The 19,456-nt window shown below is 41.7% G+C and overlaps 1 protein-coding gene across 3 annotated transcripts in view; it reads left to right on the top strand.

Annotated features, from left to right (window-relative positions):
• The window catches only part of LOC118422570 (phosphatidylethanolamine-binding protein 1-like), a 367,419-nt gene that overhangs the window by 326,704 nt on the left and 21,259 nt on the right, over window positions 1-19,456 (top strand). Inside the window, exons 1-6 of one of the 3 annotated variants that reach the window (XM_035830199.1) lie at window positions 10,025-10,121; window positions 11,959-12,056; window positions 12,864-12,964; window positions 13,431-13,609; window positions 13,827-13,942; window positions 14,225-14,609. In XM_035830199.1, coding sequence (XP_035686092.1) covers window positions 12,032-12,056; window positions 12,864-12,964; window positions 13,431-13,609; window positions 13,827-13,942; window positions 14,225-14,376 — 573 coding nt within the window. In that variant the 5' untranslated portion in view covers window positions 10,025-10,121; window positions 11,959-12,031 and the 3' untranslated portion in view covers window positions 14,377-14,609. Of the gene's footprint in view, window positions 1-10,024; window positions 10,122-11,958; window positions 12,057-12,863; window positions 12,965-13,430; window positions 13,610-13,826; window positions 13,943-14,224; window positions 14,610-19,456 lie in introns of those variants that run through there. The other 2 variants (XM_035830197.1, XM_035830198.1) reach the window with 2 other exon arrangements.

Below are 19,456 nucleotides of genomic sequence, written 5' to 3' on the forward strand. Positions count from 1 at the left end.
GAGCTAAATTCTTGATTTCTAAAGGGGGATTTAAGGACCCCAGAGTGAGGAGATTCGACGCCTCCAAATTTATAGCAGGGTGCAGAAACAATTTACAAGAATTTAGCGTGTTAAAATTCGGGCTACAATGTACATATGCATGTTGAAGTTTAGGGTACAATGTACAAAACATCTGAAAATGAGACGGCTCGTTTCTTTGTCATAGACACTTTAATTTGACCCCCAGCGGAGGTCATGTAACTGCAGACTACACACAGGAAGTGCCGGTAACAGTATCAAGCGAATATTCCCGCCGGCCGAAGAAGCAACGTAATCCAACTTATACAGTATCAACACCGATGTATTCCTCTACCATTCACCACAGATTCCACCTCGCTGTCGTGCACGGAAGAATAACTACGGCCTTTGCAAGTACTGCAAGGCTCTACTTTATACCCGTACTACTTTTGGGAACGGGGGTCGCGCATAAGTACTGTGTTATGAGACCTTAAACTATCTTTTCTTTTAATTCCTACAAGAGAACTACAATCATGGAACATAAATTCCAAAAATCTTTTTCCTTCAACGGATCTTTGCTCAGACATTGTGAATTTTGCACTTTGTTATTTCTTTGTTACTTGGGTGCTGTCCTTGGTACCGCAGTGCACCATGTAGGGCTATCATGATGTTGTGAATTAAAATGTTTTCAATGCAAAACCTACGTTGTGCTCTATTAGGATGGTTCTCTGGAACTTTAGCAGAGGTGATTCCATTGCTTTCTGTACTCCTCGCACTCGAGAAAAGGATAGTTGTCGGGATATCGTTGGCCACACAAAGTCTGTCTCCCGTACATGTGCACTCCTTATAAATGACGGAGATTGCTGAAATGTGTCTCCTTCTTTGATCTCAGAGGATGCTTAATATCTTGTCTAATTTGCAAGAGTCGAGCGCGTTCAGACGAAAGATGATACGCTGGAGTCGTTTGGGAATGGGGGAGATGATTTCAGTGGTTCGCAACCCGCGCTCCAAACCGAGCCTTGCAAGAAAAGTGCTGGTTTAGCCATTCATTGTTCTCAGACGCTGTCTCATCAGACGTACATAACGATCACCACGCTCTCTGCCGCAGTTCTTCTACCATGAGTCGGTTTCCCGCTGTGAAAGTTCGGATGGTTCGCCGTAACAACTTTCAAGTTGGAAACATCCCGTGGAACAAAGGTGCAAGTGTGGACAAGGGACATGAAGGACAGAAGACCCTGCTGTCGCGTCGTGCAGCAGACGCTCATCTGACCTGGACCTTGTGGATGAGTCGGGGTCGACGTAAAGAAGATGCTGAATTAGGACACATACAAGATGCTCTACAAGCCCGAAAATCATGTCATCATCCCAGGAACCTTTCTTTGATGTTCATTATCCTGAATCAACGTGTGTACATTTATGGAAAGGTTATTTGCAACAAATAACAGGATACCGATATTTTTTAGAAGCTTGCTTCTCTCTATTCTTGGACTGTTTTATGAATATCAGTGGCGAGCAGTGTTTTAAAAATAGAAACTCTAACACCTTTTGTTTAAAAGATTATAAATCATGAAATCAAATGCTTTTTAGATATAATAATAATAATAATGAATGGTTTATTTTCGAGTCATGCGACATACAATAAAATACAATGGCAGTCTTTATATCTTTCGGCTGAATTGCAGTATGTTTTACACATATTACAATTAAAATGAAAAACAATAGAAGTGCATAATTCAACACATTTTAAAACTTATTCATAGCTTGTATTTTGAACTATTAAGCAAGTCGACAAGGTATCGTAGTGTAGTCTTCCTATACCTAGAGGTTCTACAGGGAAATTGTGTTATATGGTGTTTGGACCTGAGGTTTCTGCCATGTAGGCTCACACGGTTTGGCGGTAGCCATTTTGAGAAAGACGGAGAGCTCAGCAAAGAGGTACCAAACTTTGTACAGAGTTCGTGCCGTCTGTTGCACAGAGACGGAAGTGACAACTGTCATAGCTAGCAAAGGTGAAACCAAGAATTATGCGGCAAGCTCTTTTTTGCACGTTCTCTATGGCTCTAGACTGGGCACTAGTGATTCCTGGGTGCCATACCGCACACGCGTATTCTAAGATAGGTCGTATAAATCCACAGAACACTAATGTCAAGTCACTAGAGTCTAGGCCATGTCTCTTTAATACTCGTAGCAGGTACAGCCTGCGGCTGCCTTTGCTGACCATCATGTTGACGTGGATGTCCCACTTAAGGTTAGCTTGAAAGATCACCCCAAGGATCTTCGCGAATTCAACTACTAAGTGTTGTTGACTTAACAGTCACTACAGGTAGGGGTGGACGGTTTCGCATAAAGCATATTAGCAGTACAATGCACTTGGAGGGGTTCAGTTGCATGTAGTTGGCTTCTGTCCAATGAACAAGGTTGTCCACGTCAGTTTGCACTGTGGAGTCCTGTGTAACGTGCCTTGCCTCCGACAAAGACATGTCGTCAACATACTTCCAAGTCTCGGCTGAGTCTTGCCTTACCGGTGACGCGTCATTGGCCTAAGCATAAATGTATATCCCTTTCATTCAAACTTCTGTGATAAATAACTGCACATCCTATATGGTTTGGTAAATTCGCCCGCAAAAAACTTGCACTAACGTTCAAAGCACGCCGTTCCTTCCACTACCGTCAAAATGACCCAGTCGGGAACTCCAAATGCTCGCAAACTACAATCTTAAACCCGGCCCAGGGTAGGAAACGGCCGCTGTGTGGTCGCAATATGCAGTGTTTCTGTATCTACGGGACCAGAAGTTGTGTGACTGTGGCCGCGTTGGTGACAGGTGGCAGCTATAGACTATTTCTTCATGCTTTGGCCAATGGAAAAAAATCCAAGGGACCGACAAAAAGTGGCCACAATGGCCAGGTGGGTACTAAGCAGATGTGGCCGCTAATACAGGTTGGACTGTATAGTTTTTCGCCAGGGGGATTAACATGCTTAAGGACCCTAAAGTGAGGAGATTCGACTCCTCAAAATTTATAGCAGGGTGCAGAAACAATTCAAAAGAATTTAGTATGTTAAAGTTCAGGGTACAATGTACAAAATATCTGAAAATGAGCATATATCTGCGCGCTCGTTTCTTTGTCATAGACACATTGATTTGACCCCCAGTGGAGGTCATGGAACTGCATACTACAAGTGACGTGCCGGTAACAGTATCAAGGCGCAAATTCCCGACCGAAGAAGCAACTCAATCCAACTTAAACAGTATGAATAACGATGTATTCCTCTACCATTCCCCACAGTTTCCACCTCGCTGTTGTGTACGAAAGAATGATTACAACCTTTGCGAAAACTGCAAGGTGCTACTTTGTACCACTACTAATTTTGGGGACGGGGCCAGGGGGTCGCGCATAAATACATCATGTATATTTTAAATACAGGTAACATACCGAAAGGGCTATCAGTCTATTGGGGGGGGGGGCGATGACTCATTACCTGTGTCTAAATCAAAGTATTGCATCCGAAGGTGATAGGACGCAATTTTCGGTTGAAAACTTGATTTGACAAATAAATTCCCATGTTGCATAGGTATCAGTATGTGATCGTACACCATTTCTACTCATAATTTCTGCTGATTTTACAACTATATCCCCATGTTGTACTAAAAAAGTCAAGTTACGAAACTGTTTCCTACCTGCAGACGTGTACGTTGCGTAGCGTTTCACCTCGACCTCTTCGTACGTTTGTACAGGCGCTACTTGTGACCTGCCAGCCCCGTTGAAAGGACGGACACGTCCGCGGGAACCACCCTGATGGGCAGGAGAGGGGTGGGACGGCAGCCCGCTGGTTCGGCCGCTGTCAGGGCGCGAGAAAGGGGAGCAGACCGGCTCTGCTTGCTCGTACATGACCGTACTGTGTAGACAACAGACGAACAGTGCAGCAGCTAACGAAAATGTGTGTATAAATAGGCAGAAATGCCATGAATGGTATGAGAAAATAAGGATATATCTTTGATTCTATTTGTAGGGAAAACGTGCTGCTAATATTATTTTCCTTTCCGCAAAAGCCAGACAAATGAATGAGGGAAAGAAGTTTATTGGCGCTTAGAGCTCGAGGTACGAGAGAACTCTTAATGCAATTTTTGTATTACAGTGTGCTTTAAATTGTGTCTTGTTGTGTACGGCCGTTGCCATAGCAGACAAGTCCAATTGCAAGTCTCTCCCAGGCTTCATTGACTGCCGACAAACTGTACGAATACAGCGGCGGCAATATACTTACCCTCTTTATTCCTCTCGAATGTCATTCTTTGAATAGACTTAAGTTTTTCACATCAGGGGAAAAGCTGTTTGATAAGCTGAGTGTTTTGTTACGACTTACGATCTTTTGAAACAGCTAAGCTCCGGATGGAAGAACACGAACGGGGGATTTGTTCTTAAAAGCAGGATTTATAAATTAGCTGTACTCGGGTGCTTTGGTCACGATAATGCCGCCATGAGCAGTCACTCTTCAGTAAAATAGCCGGAGCTGAATCTTCACATTTTACACAGACTGGTTTCACCAAGGTGCCTTCTTCAGTGGTCCATTACGTAAATCCTAAATATACAAACCTGTCTATAGCAGCCATCAAGGGACTCGGTAAATCTGGCCACTATAGACAGGTGGCCACTATAGAGAAAATGCTGATCAATTGACCAAAAGCAATAAGTTACAAATGATTTCAGTACCCACTTAATCTTTCGCAATTAACATTGTCTCGATCGTCTCAAAGTTTAACTGACCCTGCCAATGTCAAATCTATCGAAAATTATTAGTATTGGCATGCGGAATGTTGGGAAATTCCCCGACAAAGACTTGCGCTCTAACGTTCAAGGCACGCGTACCTTCTAATACCCCAAAAATGACCCTGTCGGTAACTCCAAATCCCCGCAAACTACGCAGGTCGCAGCCGTGACATACGGCTCATGTTTAGTTGCGTTGGCAGTTTTTCTGTATCTAAGGAACTGGAAATCCTGTGGCCGTGGCCGCGTTGGACAGGTGGCCACTATATATTTCTTAATGCTTAGGTTTATGAGAAAAATCCAAGGGACCGACAAATGCACAAAAAAAAAGGGACCGCAATGGCCAGGTGGCTGCTATGGAAAGGTAGCCGCTAAAGCAGGTTTGACTGTATATATAAACTGAAGCGTGACTACACTATTACAGGACAGCTTGATTAGATTTCATTCACTATTTATTCTTCTTACTTTCTTGCGACTTGTCAGAAGCGCCGTTGCCATGGCGGACACGCCCGCGGGAACCATTCTGATGGACAGAGGGGTTTGGGACGGCGGCCAGTTGGTTTGACCGCTATGAGTATGAGGGCGCATGAAAGGGGACCGGACCGGCTCTGCTTGCCCGTACTGTTCGTGCAGCCAACAAGCAAACAATGCAGCAGCCAGGTACATTGAAATGGACAAAATGCCATGATTAGTATGAGAAGGTAAAGATATATCTTTGATTCTCTTTGGAGGGATAACGTGGTATGACATGCTGCAAATAGTGTTTTGTTTTTCTGCAAGAGCCGGAATAATTTTCCTGGGAGAGAAGTTTCTTTGGTGCTGGGAGCTCTACGTAGAAATACAAAAATGCCATTTTACAAGGTATGCTAAGAGTCTCAATGTGAATATTCAATTAGAGTGTCTTTTAAATGTGATGTCTTGTTGTGTACTGCCGTTGCCATAGCAGAAAAGTCCAATTGCAAGTCTCTCCCACCCTAAATTGATTACTGACAAATAGTAAAATTACAGCGGAAGGAAATCCATACTTTTTTTCATCCTCTTTAATGCCAGTCTTTAAATGGAATTAAGTCGGTAACTGTTACAGTAGGCTGGATAGCAGTCACCGTCTGAAAGGGATTTTCCCATGGAAAATAGACTAGAATCCAGGAGAACGCAGAAGTCATATATCGAGTCAACTTGGTCTGATCGAGTAAGCAAACTTCTTATAGCATTAACGCGGATGTGCAAAGGTATAGAAAATGATGAAAATTCTATTAACGGTATAATTTAAGGATTTAAAAAAATAGAACGTTACATAAATGCATCAGTGTTTGATTTGTCTATATTTTTAAGCAAAACAAACAACTTCCCGATAGAACAAGAATGGATGATTTAGTCTAAAGTAGGAATTACGTGTGCCCGGGCACCGGGTGAGTTAGCCAAGAACAGGGCGGCATTAGTGGAACACAGTTTGGGATACAACGTGGCCTGTATGTATCTATGTAAATCCACTATCATAACTCACATTCAGCTCAACCGCAAACACATCATAAAGCTAAGGGCACAACCCGCCGTACGTGGAATTTCTCCATACGTTTTTTGGGAGAGACTCATCAGCGATCGCACACAAAGTTTTGCCTGCACGTTAAGTTCTACGGCTTGTCTGCGTGCTCCAAAATCCGTCGGAGTCCCTACAAGTTGGTACAAATGCGGTACTTATCACTTACGGATCCCAAAATATTGCCAACGTTTTGGCACGTAGACAGCACGTATTTTGCATGTAGGCGGGTTGTGTCCTTAGCTTTAGCGCCGCACCTCTATACCTCTTGTGATTTTAATTTCGTTGGATGATTAGTATAGATGTAGTCACCCCTTAGTACAACAGCCGGATCCGCAGAGTTCCCGCTTGCACCTTTTAATAAGCCTGTCCCACAAATCGGCTTCATTAATGTGGTTTCTTTAGTGGTCCAGTCTCACAAGAGCACAGTCTACCATATTTTATAGGCAAAACTGTGCAGACCTACAACAACAAAGGAGCTACCACCGAAAAAAGCCGGCTAGCATTTACAGTTTTCCTTTGTTTCCTACAATGAAATTAAAAGGTCGTCAGCCTACTGTGAAAACACCAAATTTTGACTTCTTAAGCGCTTGCATTTTGTCCGTGTTATCTGTGGAGCATATTCAAGGAAATCATAGTCACCCCATAGCGGTTTCTTGGCGAACTACACCACAACCTCTTTACTCCACAGGATGCGGGAGTACAAAGTTCACAAGAGTGCAAAGTTCAACGCCCTCGGTAGTTTGATTTGCTGCAGGGCCAGTCAGGGCCAGTCGGTGCCAGGGGCTGAGTGGTACTTCGCGATAAAAGCCTTGTTGTGAAAAGGTATTTGTAAACACGAGCATCGAGTCTTCGACCAATAGGCTGACAAGAGCAGCATTATTTGGCACCTGAGATAATTACGTAAGCCGGAGCACAGCTAGCGGTCAGTCGCTACCCAGGACAGAGGTGAGTTCCGACCCGTTGTCTGTTCTCATGATCTGTATACTGTATATATATATATATATATATATATATATATATATATATATATATATATATGCTTTGTTGTTGTGCCGAAGAGAGTTGTTGTGCAGAGCATTTCCCACGAGGCATCTGTTATTTATTGTTGGGTAGGCCGATGATCTCTCTCTTCGTAAAACAGGGGCTTAATTGTAAGGAGCTTACAATAGGGCGGGCTAAATCGCAAGGGTCTCGAGTGGGCTGCTATTCGGCGCTAACTTAGGACGCCTTAACACAACAATTGCCTCTTCTGTGGCGAAAGAACTGTAGGTTTTGAATTACTTGCACTGGAAAGGACACCCTCTCTTTTCGGTAAGTGTGGCGGGTTCTTTAATTTGCTCGAGGTGTGGCTCTGCTCAAGCACGGAAAGGTATGGCTATGCTTAAGCACGGAAAGGTATGGCTATGCTTAAGCACGGAACCTTCGTTAACGTCCTTTCCGACGGGCGGCCTTGATCAAAGCCGGGTGCTTATTTTCACCGTGAGTGAAAAAATGCCTTTCCCAAGGGCACAACATAGGTGACCCTGAATATCTGGGTAATGAAACTACCCTTCCGATTGCGCCAGGCGACTCCACGTACTTAAAAGTTATGGTGTTGTATCGTAAGTCAAACATTTTCTATAGTAGTGATTTACACAGAGGAGGCATGAATCACAGCCAATGTGACTCAAACAATACTTGATAAAGTTCAAGGTTTTATTTGATAGTGTTCATAACTTAGACGTTAAACGTAGAATCATACGAATGCTCCAATACTACTAGAACTAGTGACCTTGAAATCATGTAAGGTGCCTTCAAAAGCTTACTTTTCATAAGCTTTAATACTTGTTTTGGTGGGCGCGCCCTATATGCCATTAATTTGGAATACTTACACCACGTAGTGATTTAGGGTAATTTACCCTCAAACCTCATCAAAGATCTAACGAGTCAAATACCGGCGTGCGATTCTTTTTTCGATGCCATCATTTTCTTTCTAAACTACGGCGTGAATCCTACAATGCTTCATTCAAAGCCATAGAAAGAAAAACACCCTTTCGTGCATAAACTTAAATTTATTACAGTTTCTCGCCTGTCATGGCTAAGTCGTTATACTATATAGTCTATGAAGGGTCAGATTTATGACGGTATTTGAAAAATTGAATATAGCACCTTGTTTGGGAGGACAACTTGTAAAGGTGTTGATACACCTGTTTTGTCCTCCCTTCCACTTGTTTTTGCATGTGGTAAATTCAAATAAAGAAATAAAGAAATAAAGAAAGATTAGGAGTATGTACAGTATCTACGGGTCCGTACCAATTACTGTTGAGTCAGAGATGTTAGTGATTCTCCCCTTCTTCAAAGAATCAATCTCAGCTATCAGTCTCCTATTAGAGGCCAATGCATGACTTCTTCTGTGGCGGTCGGTAACGGTGCACATGCGCAATTAGAAACATGAACTTCATCGGAAGCGACCAACTAGGGCTGACGTCAATGTCGAGCTGCGCAGAAGAAGGCACATATTGGGAATGCAATTTGGTGGAGACTTAAAATCCTTCAAAATCTTCTTTGTCATTGAAAAGTTTGGCTCATCATGATGACTTTTGGTGTTAGAAGGAACAGGTAGGGTCTAAGCGTTCCCATTTCGGTTAAAATTTGCTCAGTTTAGCAGTTTAGATGGCGCGCGGAAGGATTTCAGTTATTGGGTCATATTGGTGGTATCAGGAGAAAAATTGGGTCAAATGTGAGGTTTCTTTCATAGACCGAGGATTCCTCGGCGTTTGAGCTGAAGAACCTTCGAGCTCTGCTTTATTTCAATGTTTATAAAGATGATCCTTGTGACTGGTGGAAAACTTTTAATATTGAAATTGGGGTTAGTACTTTTTTCTGAAACTTTGTTTTAGTGTATTTTAATATGCTATCCTTTGGAGAGGTCTAACTGTGTGGTATCAGCCCTGCTACTGCCTGCTTCTCGGCTCAAACCATTTTGATAAATGTACTATGTGCCCTTACAAGTGTATCCACCAGATGTAACTTTTACTGTCTTAATTCAACAGTTGCAACCCCTGAACGAAGATGTTGTCAACATTGATCGCCATCACAACACTGCTTGTACTGTCGAATGGTACGTCAAGTCCTCATAGCTAGAAACTTATTTTAAATGCTATCATTATAACATTATACACATGGATATCAATCGTAAAAGCAATATGAGAAAATAAGTGGTAGTATACTGACAAATGATTAATAAATTCACTCTGTCGTATTCAAACTTCTCACTAATAAACTACCGGCCATTTATATATTTCAGGTCTATACATATAGCTTTTTGTATTGTCGGAGGACCTTAAAATAGGTCGTGTTCAATGGGTGTGCCTTCTTTATTTTCTTGTATTATTCTCTCTGTTTTTTTACAAGCAAGTAGGGGTGGGTACCGGCACAGCAAATTCAGTACTGTACAGGTTCATTTTCCAATCGGTCCAACATCCGGTCCAACATTCGGTCGAACATCCGGTTCACTGATTCTTTTCAGGTCCGGTTTTTCTGGACCCTGGTCCAATAAGAAAAACCGGTTTTGTACCGGTACCTAGAAAAAAAAATGATGACCTTAGTTGAACTCTGGGTGATTGAAATCTTGATGGGCTTTGAAACCTTTCTTTATGTGTGTGTTTGTACAGAATGCACTGACAGCTGGGGTTTTTGGTCTCTCAACTATTATTTTCATTAAGATTGTGTTTTCCTTTAGCCCAGTCATGGGTGCCCTCAGGCGATCTTCCTGTGGACTTCAGCCTCACGTTCTCAGCCCCGGAAATGGTGTATGACGTGTTAATCGCAATTTCAGCCAAAGGTAAGGCATGTTACTATGTTAAAATCCTCTCATTTTATCTTTCTAATTGTTACTTATCTGATGTAAGATGAGTTTATGACCTTCGCCGAAAAGGTTATGTTTTAGGGTAGCGTTTGTATGTATGTTTGTTTGTATGTATGTAGAAGACCAGCATAACTTAATAATGCCAGGATGGATTGTATTGACATTGAAATTTCGTGGTAAGTGGGGTAGTCTTGATGAAATCTGAAAACAATTAGATTTTGGGCCTCCTAGTGGACTTTAATGGTTCACGCTGCGGCTATGTTGTTTGAGTGATAGACAGTAGTCTCCAAGCAGACCCTACGGTGCCTTAGAAATAGTATCAAAGCTGGCAAAGGACTAAGTATAGCGGCACCAAGTGCTCCGGTGCCCATTTGACTCCCTTTGGCCGGCTATCTCCCTTTGGCCGGCTATACTGCTTTGCCAGCTTTAATATCATTTCTAAGGCACCGTAGGGTCTGCTTGGAGACTAGTAGACAGCTCTTGATGCCAAGAGTTAAGTGGTATTTGTTTGGGCCTTTTAGCAGCTTTGTTTTGGAACTGCAGGGCATGTTAAGTGTGAGGCTTCGAAAGGGAGTAACTCAAGAAGGGGTTGACGGATTGTCATGATTTTTGGTATGTTGATAACATGATGGCTCATATATTTACATATCAATTATGCAAGTCGGAATCTTATTTACATGATTCATTAGGGAACTGTCTAAACACGCTAAGTTCAATTATAGAACCGTCGCAACATGGCACATCTGTAACCGAGTAAGGGAAGAATGTTGATAGATATATATTACGCAAAATAAAGACCTAATTTACATAATTAATGAGAAAATGCTATAATGCCATATTGCTAAATGACGGAAACGTCTTACTTGTGGCATTGGTAAGTTATGCTTGTACAGATTAAAATTGTTAAACATTAAATATGCAAATGTGCTCCTCATTTGCATGAAATATCACAGAATGCAAAAAAGCCTTAACATTTCTTAACATGGATTGTGTACGTCTGTTCTTTGGTGGAGGAGATGGTCAAGTCATATAATAAATGAGAACATTATTTGCATAATTAATGACAAACGTGCTCCTCATTTGCATGAAATATCACAGAATGCAAAAAAGCCTTAACATTTCTTAACATGGATTGTGTACGTCTGTTCTTTGGTGGAGGAGATGGTCAAGTCATATAATAAATGAGAACATTATTTGCATAATTAATGACAAACAATTAATACAGCCCGGAGAAGGAAATTGACTCACTCTTTTGTAACTCGCCTTTTCAACTCAAACAATGAGATCATTAGGCTCACAATTCACTCCGACCTGTTCAATCTCTGCAACTATTGGCATCACTATGTCGACCTGGTCTACAAGCACTAATGCCTTCTTTTTGTACATATCTTTTGTATCATCCAGTTTTACCCACTCTGTATTTATATGTATATATATGTCTCCCGGTTTTAATTGATTGTATTGTTATGGGCCTGTAGTGCCTGAAATAAAGAAATAATAAAAAAAAATACAGCAGTTGTAAAAGATGGAATCATTTGGTAAAAGGTATGGGGTCGTGGAACTCTAGTCTGTATCTGTAGCTTGAACAATCGCCCTTAGGCATATCACACAAAAGCAGATACTGCCGCACCGTGTGCCCACATATCGCACCTGCTAAATTACATCACACTACACAAAGTGGCCCTTTATTAAAAAAAGGTGATAGACTGGCACTGAAACATCTTCTGTAACCTTATGCATTTTTTTAAATAAAAAACCTTATTCTTTACCGATAATTAACATTTCTTCTTTCTTTTTTTGTTGATGTCACTAGTGCCAGGACTATTACTGTCGCCACCACGGGAGTCCCGGTAACTCCTGGTGAGACAGCGAACGATCCGACCGACATGACAATTACAGGTGCATCGTCAGGTAGGTTTAAATGCTTTAAGTATAGAGGGTCCAACGTTTATGCTAAAATGATCTGCATATTCCTTGTTACTTCAGAGGACCTGTATAAGGGACAAGTTACCACCGGCGCAATTGACCGTTTTCTCTCGATGTCATCTCTACCTATTGTGCATATCTACAACAAAAAATACAGAATATAGAAAGAATACAGAAATTGTCGATAGGGGGGCATGCACAACTTAAAGTGGTGTGTAATTATAAGTTTGATTACGATTTAAAATGCAACTGAAATGACACTTAAGGTCAGCCTCTGTTTCATTGATACGATAATATTGTATGAACACTCTTTAACTAATCGTATTGTTGTTGACTTGATTATCTCTTTCAAATCTTTTCAAAGCCAAAACCAGCCCAATTTGCTTCCAAGTTCTAACTTCATTTCCTCCTTTATGCATAGCATGTGTTAGGTGATGTTACCAGACCGATAGAAAGTAGTGTACGTGTTTTGCAACCCCCGTGTAGATTTCCCACGACAATTAGGTAATTTTCTAGTAATTTGTAGCAAGGACCAATCAAACGGCTGCTAGCAGGGCGACATCGTTGTAAACTAATCGCATTCTCTCTCGTTCTCTCTCGTTCTCTCACGAAAAGAAAAACTTTATTACATAGTCTTCATCTCTCCTTTTTAAATCTATAAAAAAATTGTACCTTCTTCAGCGAGGTGACGTTATGTTATGATAGACCCCTAGTAACGGCGACCATGTTGGATTTCCCGGGGTTATTCAGGGTCATGCAACTAGAATTTATTTTATCCACCTCCCTCTCCAGGCGACATGTTCACCATCTTGATGGTGGACCCAGACACCCCCTCTGCTGATGTCGGCACGACAGAAAAGCCACTGCTCCACATGATCATCACAAACATAACGGTAAGTTTACCGCGTTGTGTCTATGTTCTGTTTCTAGGTTGCCAGTTCTCGCATTTCATCGCAGTCGAACTCTCGCGAGGCTTCAGCTCATCTTCAAATGTAAAAATGTGACCGACCACCCAAGATATGAGATCGATGAAAAAAAGAAAACTTATATGTATTTTTGATTTTTACGGTATTTCAGACAGCTTTTGTCTGCGAGGCAAACACTTTTTAAATATGCGAGTCAATCCATTTTTTGCAAGCCATTCAACATTTTTTTTTTAAATTTGGAAGTAAATTTGCATACATCAACTTGTGACCAATGGACTGAAAGGCTTTTATATTAAGATTTAATAACCTATAGTGAACATATTTGAGCTTGGCTAGCAAGTGCCTGTTTGCTCTTGTTTGTTTTTTGTTGTTTATGTTGTATAATGCGCGTTTGTATTGTTTATAATTATCTTAAAGCTATTTTTACTTTCAGAATGCAGACCCGAGTACAGGAGCAGTCCTTGACCCGTACCGAGGACCCATGCCCCCGCCCTGCTCGGGTGACCACACCTACCACTACCTCCTGCTCAGACAGACGGCCGCCTTGTCTCTGACCGTGGATGACCTCCCAACGTACACCCCGGATTGCAGCCTTGCTAACCTCGCCGGCCAGTAGGTTGTTATATAATAATGATGATAAGCTTAAGAATAATCATGATAATAACAATAATAATAATATTGACAATACTAATAATGATAATATTGATTATGATCATACTGATGAGGATAATAATACTGATGATATTAGTCAAAAATAGTATATTGATAATAATAATATAATGATGATAATGATAAATAATAATAATACTTGTAATACTCTTGCTTTCAGGTGCCTTTTTGAAGTGGCAAACTTCATTTCTTCCAACCAACTGACTCCAGTCGGCTACGTCACCATGGTAGCAGCTACAGACGGATATGTACGCTACAACTACGTTAACGACAGAGGAAGGTTCCTTTTTTTCACGCAAATTGCATTGATCCAAGTACTGTGCTTGATGTGTCAAAATTGTGTCCTTTGCATATTTTGTATTGTGTCAAAATTGTGTCCTTTGCATATACTGGAAACCTGTGTTTTCACTGACTATTGTCTTATTATTCTGATAGCAAATAGAACCAATTTCCAAACTTTGGCCGTATCGTAAAGTTTCCTCTCGCGTGATGGCGGCTGGCTAGGCCTAGGCAACTTAGGTTTGCAAAGATTCACCTTGATGTGATTTCTTTTTTTAGGGATGAGCGAAGCAGATTCCTGCCGAGGACTTGATGGGTACGATCCCTGTCCAACAGCGCCTCCTGGCAGTAGTAGTGAGAAAGTCATGGTGTCGGTGTCTACTGTCATGGCGACCGCCTGGTGTCTGCTGTACTTTATCGTAAACTACTAGTAGAACAAAGGCCTAGGGCATTATATTTGCCATGCCGAAAGAAACATCGCAGATTTATTATTATCTCCGTAAAAATGAAAGAAATTCGTTCTCATGTGTGTTTGACTTTTTTAAACATGGATTATCGTAGATTGACATGATGTAACTTGTAGGTTGTTTATTTCAATTTGTAAAACCAACCTCACTTTCTGCCAAATCGGTTTTCGGCATTTGAATAAAGATTCCAAAACGTACAAATGTTTGTTATTGTTATTGTTTCGTGCTGTTTTTCTGCATTACTTTAGTCATACAGGCACATTTCAAGCAATAACGGACACTGCAAAATTTTCAGTTTCGTTACAGATTGTACCATATGTACAAAATAACTACAGTATTTCAAAACAGCATAAAGACTATTATTTATTTATAAACCAAGAACAGATGGAAAACATAATAATCCACAAGTTTCATTTAACGGCAATCTCGTTATTATTCTAACATTTTCCTTAAATGTATCATTTTGTTAGTTTATTCGTTACTTTACACATGAACAGAACATTGGCATTTTACATCCGGCAACCTATTCTTAAATATAGCCATTGGCACAGAGTACATGTATTGATCTAAGAGAAATAATATCAAGGCTCACAGCGACTCTTACTGACACTGAATACCTTGCTCAGCGCGTTGTCTACCACAATAAACCTCCCGTCAGACAACGCCTGTACTCCGTACGGCTCTCGTAAGCCGTCGGCCGGCGCTGCCACTAGCCGACAAAACCAGAGATGATCCCGAGGATTGAAGAGTTTCACTAGTCGGTTCCCTGCATCTAACACCACGATTTTGCCCTGTCTGTCTGCCTATATATGCCACTTGAAATGCAGCAAATTTGTGACAAAATCACTGGTTCCTTCGTTTTTCCACAATCCCTGTAATGTTTTTCATAAAAATGCGCAACATTCATGGCTATCATAGCCACGGGTGGGATTTCACCCCCTGCAAAGTGGCTGTCACCTGAGAAGACACGAAGAATTCAAATAGTAGCTCAAAATGAAACAATTTAGTTCACAGAATGTTTGTTTGGCAGGTAAAACTAGCTACCCAGCCCCTATGTCCAAGCACGTCAGATCGCTACTGTCACTGATCTTGGCGTCTATGTGAGGTGGCTCATGCCTGTCGCCAAAGTCGGTAACAAATGTTATCGCCACGTGTACGATGGTTGCCACGGTTTTATTATCCACGTTTAAGACTAGCGAATTTGACCTTTTTTTTTACTTTTAATAGGTAACTTACTTGTGAATGATAGGCGGCATGTCGTTGTATTATACATTTTGTTACGCGTAAAAGGTACCTTACGCCTTCATGTACAATTAATCAAAAGTAAAAAAAAAATACGAAAGAAATCATTAATCAGATTTCACCATTATGTAATTGATTATTTCACTAGCAATGTATCACTTATACACTGATACTATTCATCCGATCTCAGGAACTCCTGCCAAATGCGAAATCGGGAATAACTTCCTAACACGGTATCTTTTTGTAACATGTTCGTTCTATGCATTAACATGTTGACATATTTACATTATGTAGACATTTTTACATTATTCAGTTGTCGCGAAATAAAGTTCTTGTCTATTTACATCAAAAGACTTTAAAAAGTAAAGCCATGTGGCGATCAAAATTGGCATTACTTAGGCTTGTCAGCAATGGATTAAAATAAGTAGATATGTACAGATATGAGTAGATATGAGTCTTAGACGAATCAATCCAAGGTATTCGTCATCTTAAGAAAATGCATAGAGAAACATACTTTACATGTCTAAACCCAGACTATTGTTGTCATTTACCTCTTACATACTTAATTTATACACTCATTTTATCTACTAGTATGCATAACTTCGTGAGATTTAATCAAAATAACCTCCATATTTCTTGTATTGAGATGTTTTTTAAGCCAGATCCAATTGTAATAACATTGCTGTTATTAATCTGCAATATATATACACTCACTCCATCTGTACGGAAAGTAATGACATGTAACAAGTAAGATATTTTCAATACAATTTTCCATAACGTGATCTTTCAAAGACAAATGTACAAATCAATGTTCAACAACAAAAATACAATGACTGTGTCTAGCTGTATAAATGTACAGCTAAATAGCTGCAGCCCCTTCCTTAGACAGCGGGCTATCCTCTAGGAGGTTTGCAGCGATCGGGTCAGCTTTCTCCAGAACTAGTCGAAACCCGGCGCAAGCGTGCTCACCTTTGGCCTCTAGAATGTCCAGCAGCTCACGCGCTGCATCTTGGGGAGTCTTGGCAGACCGGATGCGGTCGTTCTCCTCCATGTTGATTACGTCATCAGCTCGTAGATGGTCCAGGATGGGGCTGATGTGACGCAGGGTCTCCACCAACTCGGGACGCTTCCGGGCCACTCTTCCCAGCATGCCTGCCACAATACAAAATGCAAATATTTAGTAAAATTCCTTCTTGTAACTTCCAGGTGTGCCTGCTTGGAGATCAGGTGTGTCCCTTCGCCAGTATAGCTTGCTTTGATGACTGGTTAGGAGGAATTTTTTTGCAAAGTATGTCATGAACTTACATTAAATGTACATAAAAAGGGTTTTGAAGATATGGCATTTTCAGTCACGCATCTTTGACAAAATTGTCTGTACAGGAACCCCATATTGAGATCCAGCATAAGATGTGGAACACACCTTTCAAATCTCCGAGTTGCAACAGGAGGTCCTTGGCGTCTTCAGGAATGTTCTTCCGAGGATGGACGACGTCCCTGCCCGCCTCCGCAGCCTCCTCAACCTCTTCCCTGCTGTAGGCATGAATCTCTGACCTGTGCTCCCGAAGGTCCAGAGCGCTCAGCACCATATCACGTGTCCTGGCTCCTGGGCTGGTCTCCTGTAGAAGGATGTACACCATATCCATCAGGAGGTTCATGAGAGATGTGCAGTGCTTCCTGATGCATTTCTTGCTCCTGACGAAGATGTTGAGCTGCCTCTTATCCTGTGTAAGCTGCAGCAACGCTTCAGCCTTCCCATCGGTACATTTGACGCTGTTCTTCCAAAGGAGAGGTCGGTGAAGCTTCTCTGGGTGTGCCTGCATTAGCAGTGTCTGCAGTCTGGGGAACAGGTCGCACGAGAAGCTGTCAACCTCCGTGCGGCAGCAGATCTGTGCCCCGAAGTAGACTGCCTGGCTGGACAACGTAGACCAGGCCTCCTCGTCTATTTCTTGTTCCAGCAAGCTGGGGAGGATGAAGGTGTTATTGTCGTACGTGTGACAGAGCTGGAAGTCCTGGAGAAGTTTGGTCAGCTGCGGGATGTCGGCAACGTCACTGAAGACGCGGTCGAGCTCCTGGCGAGTGACGTACATGCAGTGCTTATCAGCACGTTGGAGTTTAAGGATGGGGAAGTCTTCAGGGGCAAGCAGACAGCCGAAGACTGACGTGAACAGCCACTGGGGAGACAGAGCTACCATCGAATTTCGGCGGAGGTAGATGATCTGAACATGAAAGAAATGCGTATTGTTAACTCTCTTGTTGGACCTCACATATTATGTTGCACAAGGTTTCGTTTACAGTAAAACGTATACTATGGTATCTTAAGATTTTCTGCATAGCAGCGCAGTTTAAGACTTTGCTTTTGAAATACAAGATTTTTTTTTTGTTTTTGGTCCTACTAGCTACCTGACTGAGTGTGCCTACCTCTCCAATATCATGTAAGTATGATGATGCAAGCTGTACAGTTCTCTCAGTGAGCTTGGTAGATATATCCTTTCGAACAGTTGTCAGGTACTCCTCCCACTGCAGTACCGGGAACGTCTGTTTCTCTTCCCTCCAGTTTGTCAGGTTGGACATCAACTGCAAACAGACTTTGGGAACTGGTTGTCGGTCCTGTATGTTTTTCCCAAGTAGGAAAGTGTACAGATATGGAGAAGCTAGTGATTAAAATAAACCATGTAAATCGTGTTCCACTTTTTTTCACAGTGACAATGTGGCTTTGTACCCACATTTCTAACTTATTTTAACTGTGCCACATGCAACGTGCAGAAAGAATGTAAAAATAGTTTTTTATCTCCCCGACCCAATTCAATTACCCATTTAACACCTGGGTCCCGTAAACTGCCTTTCCCAAGGGTACAATGTCGGGGGCACGGTGAGTATTGAACTCGGGACCTCTAGGCAACGAGTCTGATACCCTACCAGTTACGCCAAACATGACGCCGCTTATTTCTATTCTCGTTTCACACAAAATGTTAACATTATGCATTGTACCTGCAACATTTCTGTCTTGAAATTAGCAAACACGTCTCGCAGCCGTCTGATGTCAGTAGAACCCGCTTTCAGGCAATTCATCAGGAACACCTCCCGTGACACCACTAGTGACCCCTCGAACAGTTTTCTGTAGTGTTCTACCATGGCTTGGGCACGGCGAAGACCTGCATTTTTTTGCACAAAATGGAAAGTTGTGTGGCAGTTATGTAGCAGCAATGGTACGGAGGACGCGCCGAGCATAATGTAAAAAATCTCAGCAGTATATCCTCTTGGACTAAAGATTGATATACATTAGCATTTTATAAATGCACATATCGTATTGAATGTAGCACCAATCTTTTCATGGTGTAACGTCGAGACGACACTAATACATTACCAGTTTTCCTGTCCGGATCCTGTAACTTGTCAGCATGACTGGCAATCAACACGATCCGAGGTTTGTTGGTAGGATCTGGGTTACTGCAGTTGATAAACGTTAGCCAGCCATGGACCTAATAAAAGGAAGGAAATGTTGAAAACTTGATGAAGAACCCATCCTCGTTATTAACTACGAACTGCTATGGAGTTGCGATGCTTACAATGGAACATTTAGAGGGTTGATGAAGATACAGTCATTGGGCTAACGATATCTCAAAGCCGATCACAATCAAGTAAATATCCCTCCGGAACTTAAATTGTTCATCCATCGCTAATCCATCGTTACATTATTAATAAGAAACATTTATATGGGTTGTTCAAAACTAGGATATTATCTTGTCCCTTGAAATTGGGAGAACAGTCTGCCTACTTGAAGTTCCTTTCCTCCTCCTCATCT

Source organism: Branchiostoma floridae, chromosome 9 (genome assembly GCF_000003815.2).
Source record: "Branchiostoma floridae strain S238N-H82 chromosome 9, Bfl_VNyyK, whole genome shotgun sequence".
Taxonomy (NCBI): Eukaryota; Metazoa; Chordata; class Leptocardii; order Amphioxiformes; family Branchiostomatidae; genus Branchiostoma; species Branchiostoma floridae.